This window comes from Neurospora hispaniola (genome assembly GCF_033458365.1).
Source record: "Neurospora hispaniola strain FGSC 10403 chromosome Unknown B0T23scaffold_6, whole genome shotgun sequence".
In the NCBI taxonomy this organism is placed as follows: domain Eukaryota; kingdom Fungi; phylum Ascomycota; class Sordariomycetes; order Sordariales; family Sordariaceae; genus Neurospora; species Neurospora hispaniola.
The window spans coordinates 168,540-184,182 of NW_026944411.1; the positions used below are offsets into that span (position 1 = coordinate 168,540).

Genomic DNA, 15,643 nt, shown 5'->3' on the forward strand with positions numbered 1-15,643 from the left:
TGGAAGCTATAGCATCGTGTCTTGACAATTGACGAACTCGATGGTTGTATATCTGGTAACAATACTCATCTAACACCGCAAGTATGAAAACTGGAGAGAGATCTCATGACATGGACAAATTCAGGCCATGTTAAATTGGGAGCAACCCAAAGGTTACAGTCAGTAATCGTCGTGGCCGTGCTCACTTCCACCCCAACTTATATGGCTGGGTGTGGTTCAGACGAACCACCATCGGCCATTGAACGCATCGTGAAACCATTCTTGCACTAATAGGAATGCGGTAGTCGTAGTAAACATAAAGCTCTCATGCAATGCATCAATTCAATCAATCCCTGAAACATGCCCGTCCATCACTTGGTGTCAAAGCTGTACTGCAACCATCCACCAAGAGCACGCAGGCTCTCCCACCGGACATTTTCATCAGCTTCGCCCATTAACTCCATGATTCGTCTTTTGAGACCATATCTCTCCAGCTGGCTCCGCTTCTCGGGTACTTCGCGAACTAAGCAGCCAACGTCGTTGCATGCAATCGCCAGCACCGCCTTGTCGTTCTCCCAAGGTTTCTGCATGATTTCGGCCAGCTTGCGCACAATCTCGCCATTTTCGTAGTCCAGAATCTTGCGGGCATTTTCCGCCCAAAAGACAGTGCTGCGATGAGGAGGTGACCATCTGAGATGACCCGAGTTGACTTCGGCGACGTACTCGTCAAATGTCGTTTTAGTCTTGGTGTACTCTTCAACAAGCTCCTGCAGCTTGTCTCGGTCTTCAACCAGATCTGGGTCCGTAAACTGCCGGCTCGAAAGGTTCTGCAGCAACTGGGGGAGGCGAGCCAGCACGGCGGTAGGGAGGAGAGAGTTCTGATTATTCGACAGCAAATTGTAAAGCGTGGCGATGACGAGTCGCGTCGTCTTTTCCTTTGGCGAAAGTCGGAGAAGGTGGGTATAGAGCAGCACAATGTCGTATTCACTGTGGTAGAATTTGGGTTAGCTGTTGTCCACTCATTCTTCTCAGACGGGTCTTCCTACTTGTTCAAATCATCACCGATATCCGCAGCCTCGAAACTCAACTGCCACAGGACAAGAAGCACATGGTAGAGGAGCTGTAGACCGACTCCGCCACCAACTGAGGCCTCAAAACCGCTCCTTGGGGGGGCGGTAGTCCCACTCCACAGATTAGCTGAGGCATCGCCGCCGGAAATACCAGCAGCAGCACGTAGAATGTCGATCAGCGGCCCGACCGTCTCGCTGCGTTGCTTCCAGAACTGCTGCCTGCAGACACGGCTGTAGAGAAGTTGCGAGTACTCTTGGACGCCAATATCCTGCAGTCCGGCATCCGAGTTTTTGGTTAGGGAAGCAAGATAGCTAAATAGCATGGGCAATGCCTTCTCTGCGGTAGCTGTGGATTCATCTCTGGAGCCAGCCATGAGACGGACGAGAACTATAGAAGTCAGAAGAGGAATTGGGTCTTCGGTGTTGGTTGAATGCGCAAGAAGCGGCAGGATGTTCTCGTAGGGATTAGAATCTTCAGACTGGAAAAAAGCTTTCGACAGAGCGGGAACAACTGTGGCATAACACGTTAGATGAGGGTTGCCAACTCGTAATTCAGTGAACTCGATTAATGGGTATACATCGATATGCGACGTCACTGCCAAGGTGATTCTTCACAGTGGCAGCTGCTACGGGAAACGATGAAAAGAGGTGAACAAGTGGAAGGAGCATAGTAATGTACGAGCATCACGGGTAGTAGGAAACAAAGGGAACCAACCGTCTAGCAAGTCGCTGAGCAAGACGAGGAGGTACTGGCACACGTCTGGTCGCTTGGATGCCAATTCCAGTACGCTCCTCTGTCCATTATTGCCAGCAAAGAGTGTCTTGTATCCATCCAGGTTGGCCTCGATGACTTGTCTGCGCACATCCCGTTTAACTTTGTCGTCGACAGCCCGGATCTTTGCTAGCTGCTCCTCCGTCAGAGTGCCTGCGCGGACGGCGCCATCCCACGGGATTAGCCGTTGACGGATATTGCTTTGCAGCGACGCGAGATAGGTTGGCGGATCAAGGGACATGGTGAACAGGTGTCGAATCTGATGCGCTCAGTCGGAGAGCTCGAGGCAGCTTCTGTGTGTTTGAAGACTGTCGGTTCGGCGCGGGGGTGTTGTTAGGTGATGGTGTGTAGTTAGGTGATGATGGAGCTTCCTTGGCAAGGCGGGCGAGACGACGGGCTGCCCGGTCTGAGGAGATGTAAAGTGCACTGATGTTGGCAGGTATTCCAGGTCCAGCGGGCATGTAAGGTGCCCGTTGGGAATCCGGGCCACACGCAGTGGAGGCGTTGGCAGCCGCAGCAGCCCCCTCCTTCCAGCGGGCAACCTCGCTGGAGGAAGATACCCTCGATCCGTGATGCACAACAAGGAGAGCTCCCTGTAGCTTTCCCCATCAGCCCCAGCTTTATATGCAGTGTGTGTAGTTGCAACCTGAACCCGCTCGCTCTCTGGGCAGCTCGCAACGAAACTGGAAGCAATCACTTCCAGTCATCCATCCCGGTCTTGCACCACGCTCTCGTCAGACTGAGAGCATACCTCTAGTGACACCTCCATTTCGAGTACATATCTTGTATATATATTGTAGTATATATATGTGTGTATCGCTCGTCTGTTCGCCGTTAAACTTTCTCTTTCTCTGCTTCAACCATCCGGTGCTCCTCAGCCGCCCGAACCCAACTTAAGGCCGGGTTACCTACCTCTACCATTCTTCATATACGTACCTGTTAGCCAGCCTTACAAACGGTGATTAGGTAGCTATACCTGCCTCTATACAGCCGGGTGAAGATGCTACCACGGATTCGATACACAGCTGTCAGCTTCACGTGGGCCAGCCATGAGGGAAGGAGGAAAGCTCCCATCATGAATGATGCCAAGACGCATGTCTTGGCACCAATAGCACCTGTGGCACCGCCTTAGGTAGCTAGGTACCGGTTGATAATGCCATGTTTCTTTTTGCACATTTCTACTTGACGCTTGGACGGATAAGCTTATGCCATATTCACACATAGCTCGATATGCTGCACATCGCCGCCCATGCTTCGAACAATGTCCCGTCACTAAATCGAACAAGAGACGATGCTGAGAAGGTTCAGGGTACTTCCAGACAGCACAATAAGCGGTACTGCTGAAGCAGGCACGGGTTGACAGGGCAAAGACGCCGTCGGTGATCGAGTGTGTGATGGGACCTTGGACTTCCGTGGAGTGGAATCGAACGTGTGCCAACAAGTCGAAACATGACCGCCGGAAAAAGACCGCGATTCCACCCATATGCACGAGGCAAAGGCCCTACAGCTTCCCATATCCACTTGCCATGCAAGAAGGATACTTGGGACATCTCAACGCGAACAAGACCCGATCAATCGGGACGACCGAGGTCTTTTTTAGTTTGGTTTTTTTTGGACTTCATCCGGGCATGCCCTTGCGAACCCTTCAAATGTCGAGGGCGGGAGCAGCGTCAGTAAGGGCATTGGCTAGCGCTGATTGATGGATGGACCTGAAAGTTAAAGAAAGAAGGGATTGTGACGAATGGCAGTTGCATTTCCAGGGAATTGGCCGTCGGTCCCAAAAACCGAGGGGTTGGGTGCTACGGTGCTGAGAAGTCTAGGTCAGCCCTCTCAGCGCGGGATTGAGAGAGAGTGTGAGGTGCCTGGCTGGAGAGTGGTGCCGTCGACAGACACTCTTTTTTTGCGAGGAGGTTGGGAAGCCAAAAACGATGGCACCGCACCTTTGCACCGACCCGGACCCTCCCTGGCCGCCCACAACTGCTTGGCCCTACACTTTAGTGTACTTGCCCGGCCACCACCACCCTGACACCCTTCTCCGTCCGACCACTCCGAACAGGCCCTCCGTGAACCTTGCTTGACCAAGGCTAAGGTAGGTATTAAAATCTGCAGTGACAAAGGCTGCATCCTGCTGCATTCTCCCGTTTTCCCTCTTCCCTCTTTTTTCTTCCTTTTCCTTCTCCTAGTCGTCACTGGAGTCAGGCACTGATCGTCGAGTTTCGGTCTCAGTCAGTCTGTTTCCCGTCGGTGAACCTTCACCACCAAGCTTCCTACTCAGTCGCGGCTCACTTGAGCTTACACTGATTTTAGGGCGCACCCCGCGCAACACAGCAGGGCAAGGAAACGAGAACGAAAGATCTGGCAATCAGTGGTATCGTTTGGTTTATCCAGGAGAGACGCGATAGGCCCGACGAGCAACAAATCAGTTGAGAAGCGCAAAACAACATCACTCGGATCAGAAGCAGCTCTGGAGTTACCGCACCCGACACAGGCACATTCTGAGAATTACACCAGACGACGGGACCTAACGACCGCTGCACCGCTGTACCTGCACATTACTGCTGTAGCTCCACCCCGCTCACCGCCGTACCGACAGTCCTACACGCGATAGAAGCAACCTTCGAAGCTAGCACGATCCGATCGGCAGGAACTTTGCACGGTCCACCCGCACCCAGCCCCGGCCCGGACCTTCCAAAGCGGGGCCCCGGGCATACTTGCACCGACCGACAATCGGGAACGGCGCATCTCCACCGGCACTCTGATATTCTGCGGTTTTGAGAACTCGACATCCACACAGCAATCTCACCATGGCATCGCAGAAATCGCCGCTGGGTTGGTTCCCAGCTCTGTTGCTTGCCTGCGCGACGTTACCACAGTATGCGGCTGCAGCTCCTTACCCGCAGCCAGAGCCACAGGCAAATGTTCAATGGGTGACCTCCATCTGGACCGACACGTTGACGCAAACCCACACCAGCATCTACAGCACTGTTGTTGCAGCTGTGCCCACGGGCGGTCCCGATTGCGTTCCCAACACCAGTCTTGGCGAGTCAGCATGCGGCAGCATTTGCTGTGCGGCATCGCAGAAGTGTCAATACGCCGGCCAGTGCATGGCGAAGGGTGCCAACGACCCCCCGTTCTTGGGCAGCACCTTGGTCGGCCACACTTACACCACCCAATACAGCGCCCCTTACCGTCCTACCAGCGGCGCGACAGGAACCGCAGCCAGTGCTACAGCCAGCAGCACGGGCGGTGCGGGCGGTGGTGCGGGCGGTGGTGCGGGTGGTGGTACGGGCGGTGGTGCGGCCGGTGGTGAGGCCGGTGGCGGCACGGCTGATACCGGTCTGAGCGGAGGAGCGATCGCGGGTATCGTTATCGGCACACTCGCCGGTGTTGTTCTGCTTCTGTTGCTGTGCGCATGCTGCATCGTGCGCGGCCTGTGGCACGGTTTCCTGGCCATCTTCGGCATCGGAGCCGGCAACAAGAGGAGCAAGGAGACCGTCGTCGAGGAGGAGCGTTACGCTCGTCACAGCGGCCGGAGAGACTCTCACGGCTCTTGGTATGCCGGCGCCGGTGGCGGTCGTCCCAGCGGGGCTGCTGCGCGCAAGGAAAGCAGCGGAAAGGGCCTGATGGGCGCCGGAGCCGCTCTCGGTACGCTCTGGCTCTTGCTCGGAATGAAGAAGGATAAGAAGAAGGAGTCGTCGAGACGCAAGTCCAGGAGCGAGAACAGCAGCTATTACTATTCTGACTATACCTCCAGCGGAAGCCCTAGTAAGTTTCGCTAACCGACCGGCAAGCCGAACCATGAATGAGATGATTGTTCAGATGCTAATCTTGGAACCGCAACAGGCTCGTTCAGTAGCGATAGACGAACTCGGCGCTCTGCACGCTCTGCCTCCGCTCACGGCGGTGCGGGTAGGACCAGAACAGCCAGCAGAGTGACTAGGACGACGACCCGCGTGTCGCGCGTTAGCTCCGTGCCTCCGCCTCCTCCTGGTCAACGCCGCATTTCGAGATCTCCCGGCCCTATGAGGGGATGAAGAACTCAGGTCCTAATGCTGAACTGATCCCTTGCAGCCGCACGCACTTCATCTGTCAGGGCAGGCATGCTGCACTGCATGAGCCCCTATGCAGATGACAAAGCGATAGCAAACAGCTATCTTGCGATTCCTCGTTTCTGTGTACATGTCTTTTCTGAGTTTTTCCCCCCTCCCTGCGGATTCTCACTATATAACACCCATCCCAATCCCCCCACACAGAGGCGCTGAGCACTTGTGGATTTCCTCTTTATCTTTCAACTTTCTCATTCACGCAACTATCTCTTCATGATTTTTATTCTATCACGGCGTTATGACCTCGAGTCTAGGCGAGGTCGAGGAGGATTTTCCCCAGGGGTTTCACTTTCCAGGGCTCGTTCGTATATATGATGGCTTCAGCGACGTGGGATGATTGGTCCAGTGGATGATGTGGAGGATGAATATGGAGTTTAGCGAGCGAGTTCCTTTGAGCGAGCAAAGGCTGATTCGAGAGCGAAATGGAGAAAGGGAAGAAGAGGAAGTGGCGGTAGCAGTGGCAAGGATGATGACGATGACGATGAGGATCAGGATGCTGGATTCTGGACGGACATGTGTAATGAATGACCTGATTGATGTATGTATGTATGCATGTGATGAAAGGAGAAATTTGGTTTAAATGAGAGGGCATGTCAATGACGAGTTGGCAAGAGCGGAAAGTCGTAAAGTTCCCAAAGTGAAGACACACTCATCAGAGCTACAAAATCGCCGTGTGACTAGCGGGAGAATGTGTTGCTTTGCTATTGACGCATGGATAGTATCAACGGCGCGTGAGAATTTGTTCGACCTTTTGAAAGGCGGGCTTAGTTCAAGGTCAGGTGCAACTACCCCTGAATCGTGCAGGAGTGGTCAATAACAAGTCGTATGCTTATGACATTTTCTCTCGGCGTAAATCCACACGATGGGCTCTCGATCAGTGTGAAGACTCATTTTAGATTTGGTCTCTGGAGACTCTTCGACTCGCTCATCTACTGAGTTAGTCTGGGTATAATGTGACCATCAGCCTAACAGACAGAATTATCCCCAACATCTTCTCTGGCGCTCTCGTGATGCCCATTTTCCCAGACATGTACGGTCGTCACACGCTCGATGCTCGGTTTGTGTTGTTTGGGTATTCTCTCGTTATGTTCTGCTGTTGCGTTTTCCTGGTCCAAAGAGAACACATGTGGCATGCCCGTCTCTCCTCCCCCAGTCACCCACTGGAAGAGGAGGACGCCTCCCAAGACATTGATGCTAGGTAGTTGGCGAGACCCCGAGAAAGGGGGGGTGATTCTTCAAAAGATTTGCCCATTTTGCCCGTAGCGAATTTTTTCCCTTACGCTACAAAACATGCAAATGCCAAAGACCCTTGCCACTCCGGTGAGACCCATAAAGCACAAAGAAACCCATGCCGATCTGCACGTTTACTGGTCCTCGACAATGTTGCCCTTCTCGGAGACGTAGATACCGTCAAGGAACTGCAAGCCGTATTAGCAAAACAAGCCATCGTTTACTGGCTCTCCAACCAGCCCATAATAGTTTCCTGGGAGCATAGATTTTTGCAACGTACCTTACGGATATCCTTGTTGCGCACCCGGCAGATCTGCTGGATATCAGCAGCGGACTGGGAGACACCCTCGAGGGAGTTGCCGGAGAGGACAAGCTCATCCTTCTGGGCCTTGGAGATCTCGACATCGACACCGGGCTGCATAACGACGCGGCGGACGATCTTCTCGCCAATGAAGTTGCTGCACACACGCCTCTAGTCAGCATATCTGGTCCACCTCGGTGCATACGCCGCCTTGTATCCCGAATTCTCCTAGAGCGGGACTCGTTTCCAAACGTACCGGATCTCGACTTCGAAGTTGCCAGTCTCGGCGTTCTTCTCAACATTGACGTTGATGGGGAAATGGGCATAAACGTAGCGCATCTTGTACTTGAAGCCCTTGGTGACACCGATGATCAAGTTGTTGATGATGGTGCGGACGGTACGGAGAGCGGCAACGTTCTTGCGGTTGCCATGGTGAATCTCGAGACCGATGACGCCCTTCTTGATGACGGAGAAGTTGACGGCGATGTGGCTGAGATCCTTAACGAGCTTGCCACGGGGGCCCTCGACGGTAACGATCCTGGACTTGATCGAGACCTTGACTGTAAACCGAAAGTGGCGTTAGTGATACGCATCTTATACGCGACAAGCCCAAACACAGTCGTTTCGATTTCCAAGCTCGGCCGGCCTGCGAAAAAAAAAAAAACGACCATCCCCCGTATAGCAGCTATCCAGCCCAAATTCGTTGTCCCAATCAACCCATTCCCATGCCAATTCCTCTCCGCCTGGTGGTTGCCGTCGGTCGGTCGGTCGCTTTCGCCTGGCCAAGCCCGCGCCTCGGCCGTCTTCTCTCGCTCGGGCCGTAGATATCGCAGAATAACGTCAATCAAGCGCAAACGTACCGTTCTCAGGGACCTCCAGGGTCTCCTCACTGTGGATGTAGCGCATTTTGGCGTCGGTCGGAGGGTGAGGAGATGAGGGTGGTCAGTTCGTCGTCGAGGTGGACTGGAGGTTGCAAAACCCAAAGAAAAATGTCGATTTTGGGGCGCCCGGAATAATTCAACTTGTGTGTGCCGACCGCCCGCGCTGCCTGCCTTAGGGCAGAGGGGCTGGTGAACGCTACCATTGGCCCAACTCGCGACGGAACATAGCAAAGTGGGGCAAACCTGGTCCGTGCAGGGACTGGTCAGCCTCCCGGGTTTGGCTCCAGCCTCAACTTTCCACCTACACTGTCGGTCCTCACTGTGTTCGCGTGCATCTCGTCCAGCAACGCGTTTCTGAAAGGCTCGTCATGGTCAAGTTGTGCCATTCATCATCAGCATGGAAAGCTAACAACGGGTTCATAAGGCTATTCGCAAGCTGCACGTAGGGTCTTGGTATAATTGCTTCTTGGCCTCGTCTACTGGGCATGGGCATAATATCATATTACATCACCAGGCAATCGGCAGCACGGACAAAGGTCCCAAAAGTGTAGTTGTCCTTCATGGCTCAAGTTCGCTGCGGTTCTTGAACCAGAGTTCTTATGCAACCCCCGGCCCCTGCCGATGGTTGATCGCCAAGGTGGGTTTACAGCCAGCGGCCGACTGGTGCAAGCTTGCACAGCTCCAGTTGCCGGCCCAGAAGTTGCTCACTGGACGCCCAGCCGGCAATCACACCCCCACTTTAGCCCAGCTCGCTCAATGGGCAGACAGACACCGCCCCGGACCAGGAGGGGCCGACCAAGCTGTGCTGCGCGCGCTGACGAACGACCTAGGGAAAGCTGGCGCCGCTTCGTCTGAACCACTGCATCAGTAACAGCCGAGCTACTTGCCAGACCTATACAATTGACATACCGACACTATACCGGGCATCGCAAGTGAGCTTCAGTTTACCGTCAGTCTTTTGTACGTGAGAAATTCGTTCAAAAGAAAAGGGAAAAACAATAAAAAAAACCGAGGGCTGAAGCTACAACATTCTCGTGCGAGTCCTGTTACTAATTACTCGGATTGTCTCTATAGTTGCCTGTCCAACCCAGAAGCTACCCACCACTTGGTCCAACTTACAGGGCTATTGGCGTCGCGCCCATCCGTTTCCAGATTAAGACGTCCCCTTCCTGTCCGCAACACCGCGCGCCAGAATCTATAACGACCCGATCAAAATCAAGAACCATCGCAGCCTACCATGTCGTACTTCTTTGCAACGCCGGTCGATATCGACATAGTCCTCGACGATGCTGACGAGCGATCTATGGTGGATGTCAAGCTAGACAAGAACCGGCGCGAGAAGGCCCCGCTGTATATGGACGGCGAGTCGGTCAAGGGCGCCGTGACGGTGCGGCCCAAGGATGGCAAGAGGCTGGAGCACACGGGCATCAAGGTCCAGTTCATCGGCACAATAGAGATGTTCTTCGATCGCGGGAACCACTACGAGTTCCTGTCGCTAGTGCAGGAGCTCGCGGCCCCGGGCGAGCTGCAGCACCCCCAGACGTTCGACTTCAACTTCAGGAACGTGGAGAAGCAATACGAGTCGTACAACGGCATCAACGTCAAGTTGCGCTACTTTGTGCGCGTTACCGTCTCGCGCCGCATGGCCGATGTCATCCGCGAGAAGGACATCTGGGTCTACAGCTACCGCATCCCGCCCGAGATGAACAGCAGTATCAAGATGGACGTCGGCATCGAGGACTGTCTGCACATAGAGTTCGAGTACAGCAAGAGCAAGTACCACCTCAAGGATGTCATCGTGGGCCGCATCTACTTCTTGCTTGTACGGCTCAAGATTAAGCACATGGAGCTCAGCATCATTCGCCGTGAAACAACGGGTGTTGCCCCGAATCAGTACAATGAGAGCGAGACCTTGGTGCGGTTTGAGGTTGGTCCCCACCCATTGGCTCACCTGCTTATCAATGCCATCCAGTTTCCTCGACGGAGTGCTGACTTCATGGCTGCATAGATCATGGACGGCTCACCATCAAGAGGAGAGACCATTCCCATCCGACTGTTCCTAGGCGGTTTCGATCTGACACCCACCTTCCGTGACGTCAACAAGAAGTTTTCCACAAGATACTACCTCAGTTTGGTTCTCATAGATGAAGGTAGGTTTCAAACAGGATCAATTGTTACGCCATCCTCCCCCCCCCCTCCCTCACCCTTCCTCCCCTTCCCGCGGCCCTCTTCACAGTTACTCAAAGCCATTTCCTCAAACACAGATGCCCGTCGGTACTTTAAACAGTCAGAAATCATCCTCTACCGACAAGCCCCTGAAATCGCAGCTGCGGCGGCCGCTGCCCCACCCGGTCAAAACGCTCTACCAGCGCCGCCTCCCAACGATAATAGGCTTGCGGGGATACCTGCTGCTTGAGCAGCCGATCTCGATGAACTCGCCAAGTGAAAGTGGAGCAAGCGAGCGAAAGCAAGCTGCATGAATGTCCGGAGGATGGCTTAGATATACAGCCGATGATTATATCATAATGATTTTGAGAAGAATGGGTGAAGAATGGATGGGTGGATGAACGGAACGAACAGACAAAGAATAATGAATTGGTATTAAGAGAAAAGCGAATGCGCGCTCGCACAATGTTAGCGGTTTATTTGTTTGTTGCTCGGTTGGAGGGAGGGCGGCTCTAGCGGGACTTGATAAAACTCTCGTGTGAGAATGAGTCAAGTTTTCCCTAAGTATTTCCCAACTCAGCATGGCATGGCGTTGGCTTTTCGAACGAGAAGAATTTTATTCTAATTCTAGATGGAACGGCTGCGGCGCCGCCGCCATCGTTGTTTCCTCTCTTCTCTTCATACGACTGGATCTCGCCCTTGAGTTGACGATAAGCGAATCAAGATTTAGAAAACACACTCAACGGCGACTTGTTGATCGAAACTAGTGTACGTGCTGTCATATGCTAGGATAATGGTTGTGCGAATAAGACACAACTTAAGGACAATTAAGCAGCCCAACATCAATCACCATACACTCACTCATCGTACCACAGAAACCCGGTACTCCCACCAACGATCGAGACATAACAAAGGCTTCAAATTCGTAACCCGCTGTTCCTAATCCCGCAACTAGACCGTTTCTGTCCTTTTTTTTTATCCATGATTTCTCATCCTAGCATCGCAACAGAAGCAAACTAGCAATCAGGCAAGCCAAGACATGCAGACCAGCTCACTCGACCCATTAAAAAGCCACCCAACTACACTCACGACATGAGGATGTCCCCATCGTCACCACCAAATCCATCCGAAAATCCAAACTGGTTGTTCTGGATGGCCACGATCCTGTCCAGCTCCTGCTGGTACTGCTTCCGGATGTCGGCCAGCGTAAGCAGCCTCCTGCGCGGCTCGTCAGAGAACAATTCGGAGGCGGTGGAAAATTGCCTCAACTTCTCTGCAAGGACACGATCCTCCTCCTGCTGAGCTTCGGATGAAGAAGCAGCCGCTGCCGAAGCCCTGGTGGTCCTTCCTGCTGTCTTCTTCTTTAAGGGTTGCTGCTGCTGCTGTTGTTGTTGCTGTTGTTGGGCGGGGTCTTCAACGGTGTCAAGGCGCTCTAGAAGATCGTCGAGATGGTCTTCCAGGTTATCACCACCGCCGCCCTTGCCGTGGAGCTTCACGTCTTGGTATTCATCGTCTTCATCGGAGAGAATCTCCGTGAAGATGTACGCTTCCCCCTTTGCCTGGACGCAGCTCAGCGCGTTGATGAGCAACAGGTATTGTCTCGTCACCTGCGTATCCAGCGCGTCCTCCCCACTGACACCGACCTTGTCGCCTTCACCTATCTGTCTAAGCTTCTGCAGCCGGTCGAGCAGAATGGAGGCGGCGCCGCGGTAATCGTTATGGCTGATGCGCCAGGCGTACAAGATCTGGTGGTACGGCACGCCATTGAGTACGTCGCGGACTTGTCGACATTTCTCAACCAGGATTTCGTCGACCGTGGTTTGCAGACCGGAAAAGGGCAGATTGACCAGCTCAGTGTTCTGGCCGGCTTCGCACATCTTCTCGACGAGCTTGCGGAGGTATGACTTTTGCAGCACCTCATCATCGACCATGGCGAGCAGAGTGGAATGCGCGACGTCGAACTGGGAGATGGCCGTGGAGGCGGTGAAGAGGCGGGAAAGCATTTCCGTCTTGACATCGTTGTGCTTGGTCCGCTGGCTGCTGGAGTTCTCGTCGTCCTGGTTGTCCTGGATGAACTGCAGAGCAAGCTTGGAGAACTCAACGACGTAGGAATAAGCCCTTTGTCGTTCGAAAAGGTTCACAACGTGAGCGTAGTAGTTGGGAAGTCCGCTATAGAGCAGCTTCCACTCGGTATCGTCGAGAAGACCGGCGCTATGCCGTTGCACAGTCGTGCGCTCTGTGCTTAGGCCAACTGATGCCTTCTTGAAGTACTGAGCGGCAGTGCTGTGCTCGTTGAGGGCAAGGAACACACGGCCCTGGATGTAAGTAGAAAACGGGTCTTGCTGGGCAAACTGGTTGAGTTCCTTCGCGAGGTCTGGACGGCCCTGCTTCAGAAGCCAACATTGCATAACTCCATTGTCGAGCTCAGTGGAGCTAGTCGGAGCACAGATGTCAAGAACAACATCAGTGATGCTAGACAACAGAGGTTTGCCATGGCTTTCTGGCAACCCCAAGAGGTGTCCAATGAGTCCTTCTAAGGCAGTGATTGCGTAAGTCTCCTCCTTTCCACGGGTGGCCACAGATGTTGCGGAGCTAGAGTGATCGGCCTTTGGCACAGGGATAGTAAGCTCTGTCTTGACCATCCACCTGAGATGCTCGAGCCGCTTAAGAGCATCAACAAGTTTGCGGTAGACTAGGCCGACGTCGAACCTCGCGTGTAGTGCACTCTTCTCGTCTTCAATCTCATCCTCCATGTGAACCAGAAGAATGAGCTGGCTGAAGAGTATCTTCCAGTGAAGCTCGATCGTCTCCTGCACTGTTCGGATGACCAGTTTCCGGCCAAATCCTGTGAACGGCGCTCGCACTTCCTGAGAGTTCCTATCACCCGCCGCTGTGATTAGCTCGAACAAATCTTCGTACAATCTAGGAGTAACCATTTGGAAATTATGCCCCAGGGTTTCCACCGCTTGAGCCACATCCTCTTCGGTGACTTGACGCCAGAACCCTGCCTTATCGTAGAACTGCTGCATTCGCTCGGCATCTGATAGTGATGACTCTTCGAATAGCTCTGCGCGTAAAGCGGCTCTGCTCAACTCCAACATGCTGTCCGAGAAGACGTCGACAAAGTTCAGGCCGGCCGAGACCAAGGCGGCAACGTCCTGATCCTTCTGGCTGGGGGTTTCGATGTTGTGATAGATTCGGTCAAGGTCGCTGCAATGCCTGATAGCAGACAAGAGATCGGCACAGGCGACCCAGATCATGCCATCCACAGGATCAAGAACCAAGGATAGTGCTTCACCCCTTTGCTTATCCAACTCTAGTAGCAGCCGCCAAAACCGTGTCCACTGAGTCTCGCTCGTACCCCTGAACTGTTCATAGTCCGGCCCTCCGACCGAGCTTCGATCAAGTGTCGTGGTAGCTCCAAGGACGGAGCAAATTGACTCCGCGATGCTCTTGTTGGATTTTGAATTGCTCTCTTGGTACGTTCCAAGGCCCTTTTCGTACATTACCAGTGCTGTCTCGAGCGTCGACTTGGTAAACCTGCCCGGGAAGAAGACAAGGTCCAACCACTTTTCGGTTGAATCCACGGGATCACAAGGGCCCGACGTCTGCGCAGATGCTGCCGAAGAATCGACATTCACCATTTTCCAACTATCATCAAAAGGACCGCTGGCGCTCCCTGGGCGTACCTGGAGCTTCTGGACCCGGTAGGTGATATTGTTCTTCCACAGTGTCCACAATTCAGGCCCCTCTGCTTGTTGCGCGACAGCAAAGTCGGCCAAGGTCCAGATATCCAAAGAAGACGGGCTAGCCGGGACCAGCTTCTGTTCCGGGAAGCAGTCGGCGACATGGATCGATCCTTGGGCGTTGGCCTTCACTTTCCAGAACTTGAACTCGCCTGACCCTATTGGAGAGTAGGTGACGACCAAACATTGGCCGGGGCCATTGTCCACGATGCGGATTAGGTTGGTTTGGGAGGGGTCGATAGTCCATCGGGCAATATCTTGGGGATCGCGCTTAGCGTTCAGGATGTCGCCCGTATACATGATCTGGCCCGTTCGCACATCCCACACCCGCATACGGTGATCTAGGCAAATAGTGAACAAAAAGGCGGCGCCATCAATGCCCGCATTCGTAATGGCAGTCGACGTAGCTGCTGTTAGCTCCATGTTGGTGTTGCCATACCGCACCGTCGGGTCTCGCTTAAAAGGAACCAGCTTTTGTAAGCTTTGTCCCCATCCGGCAACGTTATAGATCGTCTCCTTCCACTGGGCGCCGTTTGCTGTAAGAGTTTGTCAGCAGGTTCTTCCGGCAACAACGCGGACGCAGCAATGCTCACCGTTCGCTCTACCATGCCTGTCGAACCTGAGTATCCCCCCATCGTGCATTGTGACAATAAGCTGTTCGTGGTTCACAGCCACGAGCCGGTGTGGTTGTTTGAAGCCAAACCCAGGCGGCGAGTACGACTTGCAAAACTCGCCCAGCCCGCCATCGGTTGCTGGCCTCTTCCTGAAGTGATCTGGGCGAAGAGTGATGGTGTGAAGCTGGTTGAACTGGTCCACGACATGGACGCAAAGGGCATCATGGGCCTCTGGGTCGGAAAAGCCAATGCAAGAGGTTCGTATCGGCGAGGGGAAGCGCAGGTTCAAGACCAAGGGCGCGTCGGTATCGTTGTGTTGTTGGTGCGGGTTTGGTTTGCAGACATCGGCCGCGCGGATGCTCAGGACGGTGTCATTCTCAAGGACCCGCCAATGGAAAGCACGGGGCGAGGCATGGTGCTTTCGGTAGTATACTGATGAAGCAGTGGCTATGTTACGGGTTCGGTAGGCCTTCTCGTCGTCGGCGGCGTTGATGGCACGCGCGCTTGCTGTTGTCGACCTGCTGAAGGAGCTCTGGTTGTGCGATCCGACGCGGATCTGGACAATCGACGACGACGTGGACGGCTCGAGGTTAAGGCGCGTCTCTTTGTAGAGAATCTCAAAATCCCGTGCGCTCATCTTGTTCCCATGGGTATCTTCCGGTGCGGTATAGGAAATGTTGAGAGTTTGCTGTCGCGCTTTTTGGAGATGCAAACGCGGTTGTTGCTTTTGCTTCAGAATTTCTGGCCGCCCACTGCAGCAGAAGCTCAACTGTTCAAG

General features: G+C 53.8%; 5 protein-coding genes across 5 annotated transcripts; 2 read left to right on the forward strand and 3 right to left on the reverse strand.

Annotated features, from left to right (window-relative positions):
• Window positions 1-28: 28 nt before the first annotated feature.
• Window positions 29-2,416, reverse strand: B0T23DRAFT_383662 (ARM repeat-containing protein). Its single transcript, XM_062837422.1, has 3 exons — window positions 1,765-2,416; window positions 1,026-1,560; window positions 29-966 (listed from the first exon to the last, which is right to left on the reverse strand). The coding sequence occupies exons 1-3, from the start codon at window positions 2,060-2,062 to the stop codon at window positions 351-353; spliced, it is 1,449 nt and encodes a 482-aa protein (XP_062690402.1). The 5' UTR covers window positions 2,063-2,416; the 3' UTR covers window positions 29-350.
• A 1,869-nt stretch (window positions 2,417-4,285) lies between these two features.
• Window positions 4,286-6,016, forward strand: B0T23DRAFT_182155 (uncharacterized protein). Its single transcript, XM_062833087.1, has 2 exons — window positions 4,286-5,586; window positions 5,665-6,016. The coding sequence occupies exons 1-2, from the start codon at window positions 4,626-4,628 to the stop codon at window positions 5,853-5,855; spliced, it is 1,152 nt and encodes a 383-aa protein (XP_062690403.1). The 5' UTR covers window positions 4,286-4,625; the 3' UTR covers window positions 5,856-6,016.
• Window positions 6,017-7,291: 1,275 nt separating this feature from the next.
• On the reverse strand, window positions 7,292-8,364 carry B0T23DRAFT_321732 (60S ribosomal protein L9; the record flags this gene model as incomplete). The annotated part of the gene is made up of 4 exons (XM_062835255.1): window positions 7,292-7,345; window positions 7,438-7,615; window positions 7,715-8,018; window positions 8,319-8,364. 4 exons carry the CDS (start codon window positions 8,362-8,364, stop codon window positions 7,292-7,294), a joined length of 582 nt encoding a protein of 193 aa, XP_062690404.1.
• Window positions 8,365-9,277: 913 nt separating this feature from the next.
• Window positions 9,278-10,805, forward strand: B0T23DRAFT_182271 (vacuolar protein sorting-associated protein 26). The gene is made up of 3 exons (XM_062833088.1): window positions 9,278-10,266; window positions 10,348-10,489; window positions 10,604-10,805. The coding sequence occupies exons 1-3, from the start codon at window positions 9,577-9,579 to the stop codon at window positions 10,753-10,755; spliced, it is 984 nt and encodes a 327-aa protein (XP_062690405.1). The 5' UTR covers window positions 9,278-9,576; the 3' UTR covers window positions 10,756-10,805.
• A 785-nt stretch (window positions 10,806-11,590) lies between these two features.
• B0T23DRAFT_320276 (nucleoporin Nup120/160-domain-containing protein) lies at window positions 11,591-15,502 on the reverse strand (the record flags this gene model as incomplete). Its single annotated transcript, XM_062835160.1, has 2 exons — window positions 11,591-14,787; window positions 14,845-15,502. The coding sequence occupies 2 exons, from the start codon at window positions 15,500-15,502 to the stop codon at window positions 11,591-11,593; spliced, it is 3,855 nt and encodes a 1,284-aa protein (XP_062690406.1).
• Window positions 15,503-15,643: the final 141 nt, after the last annotated feature.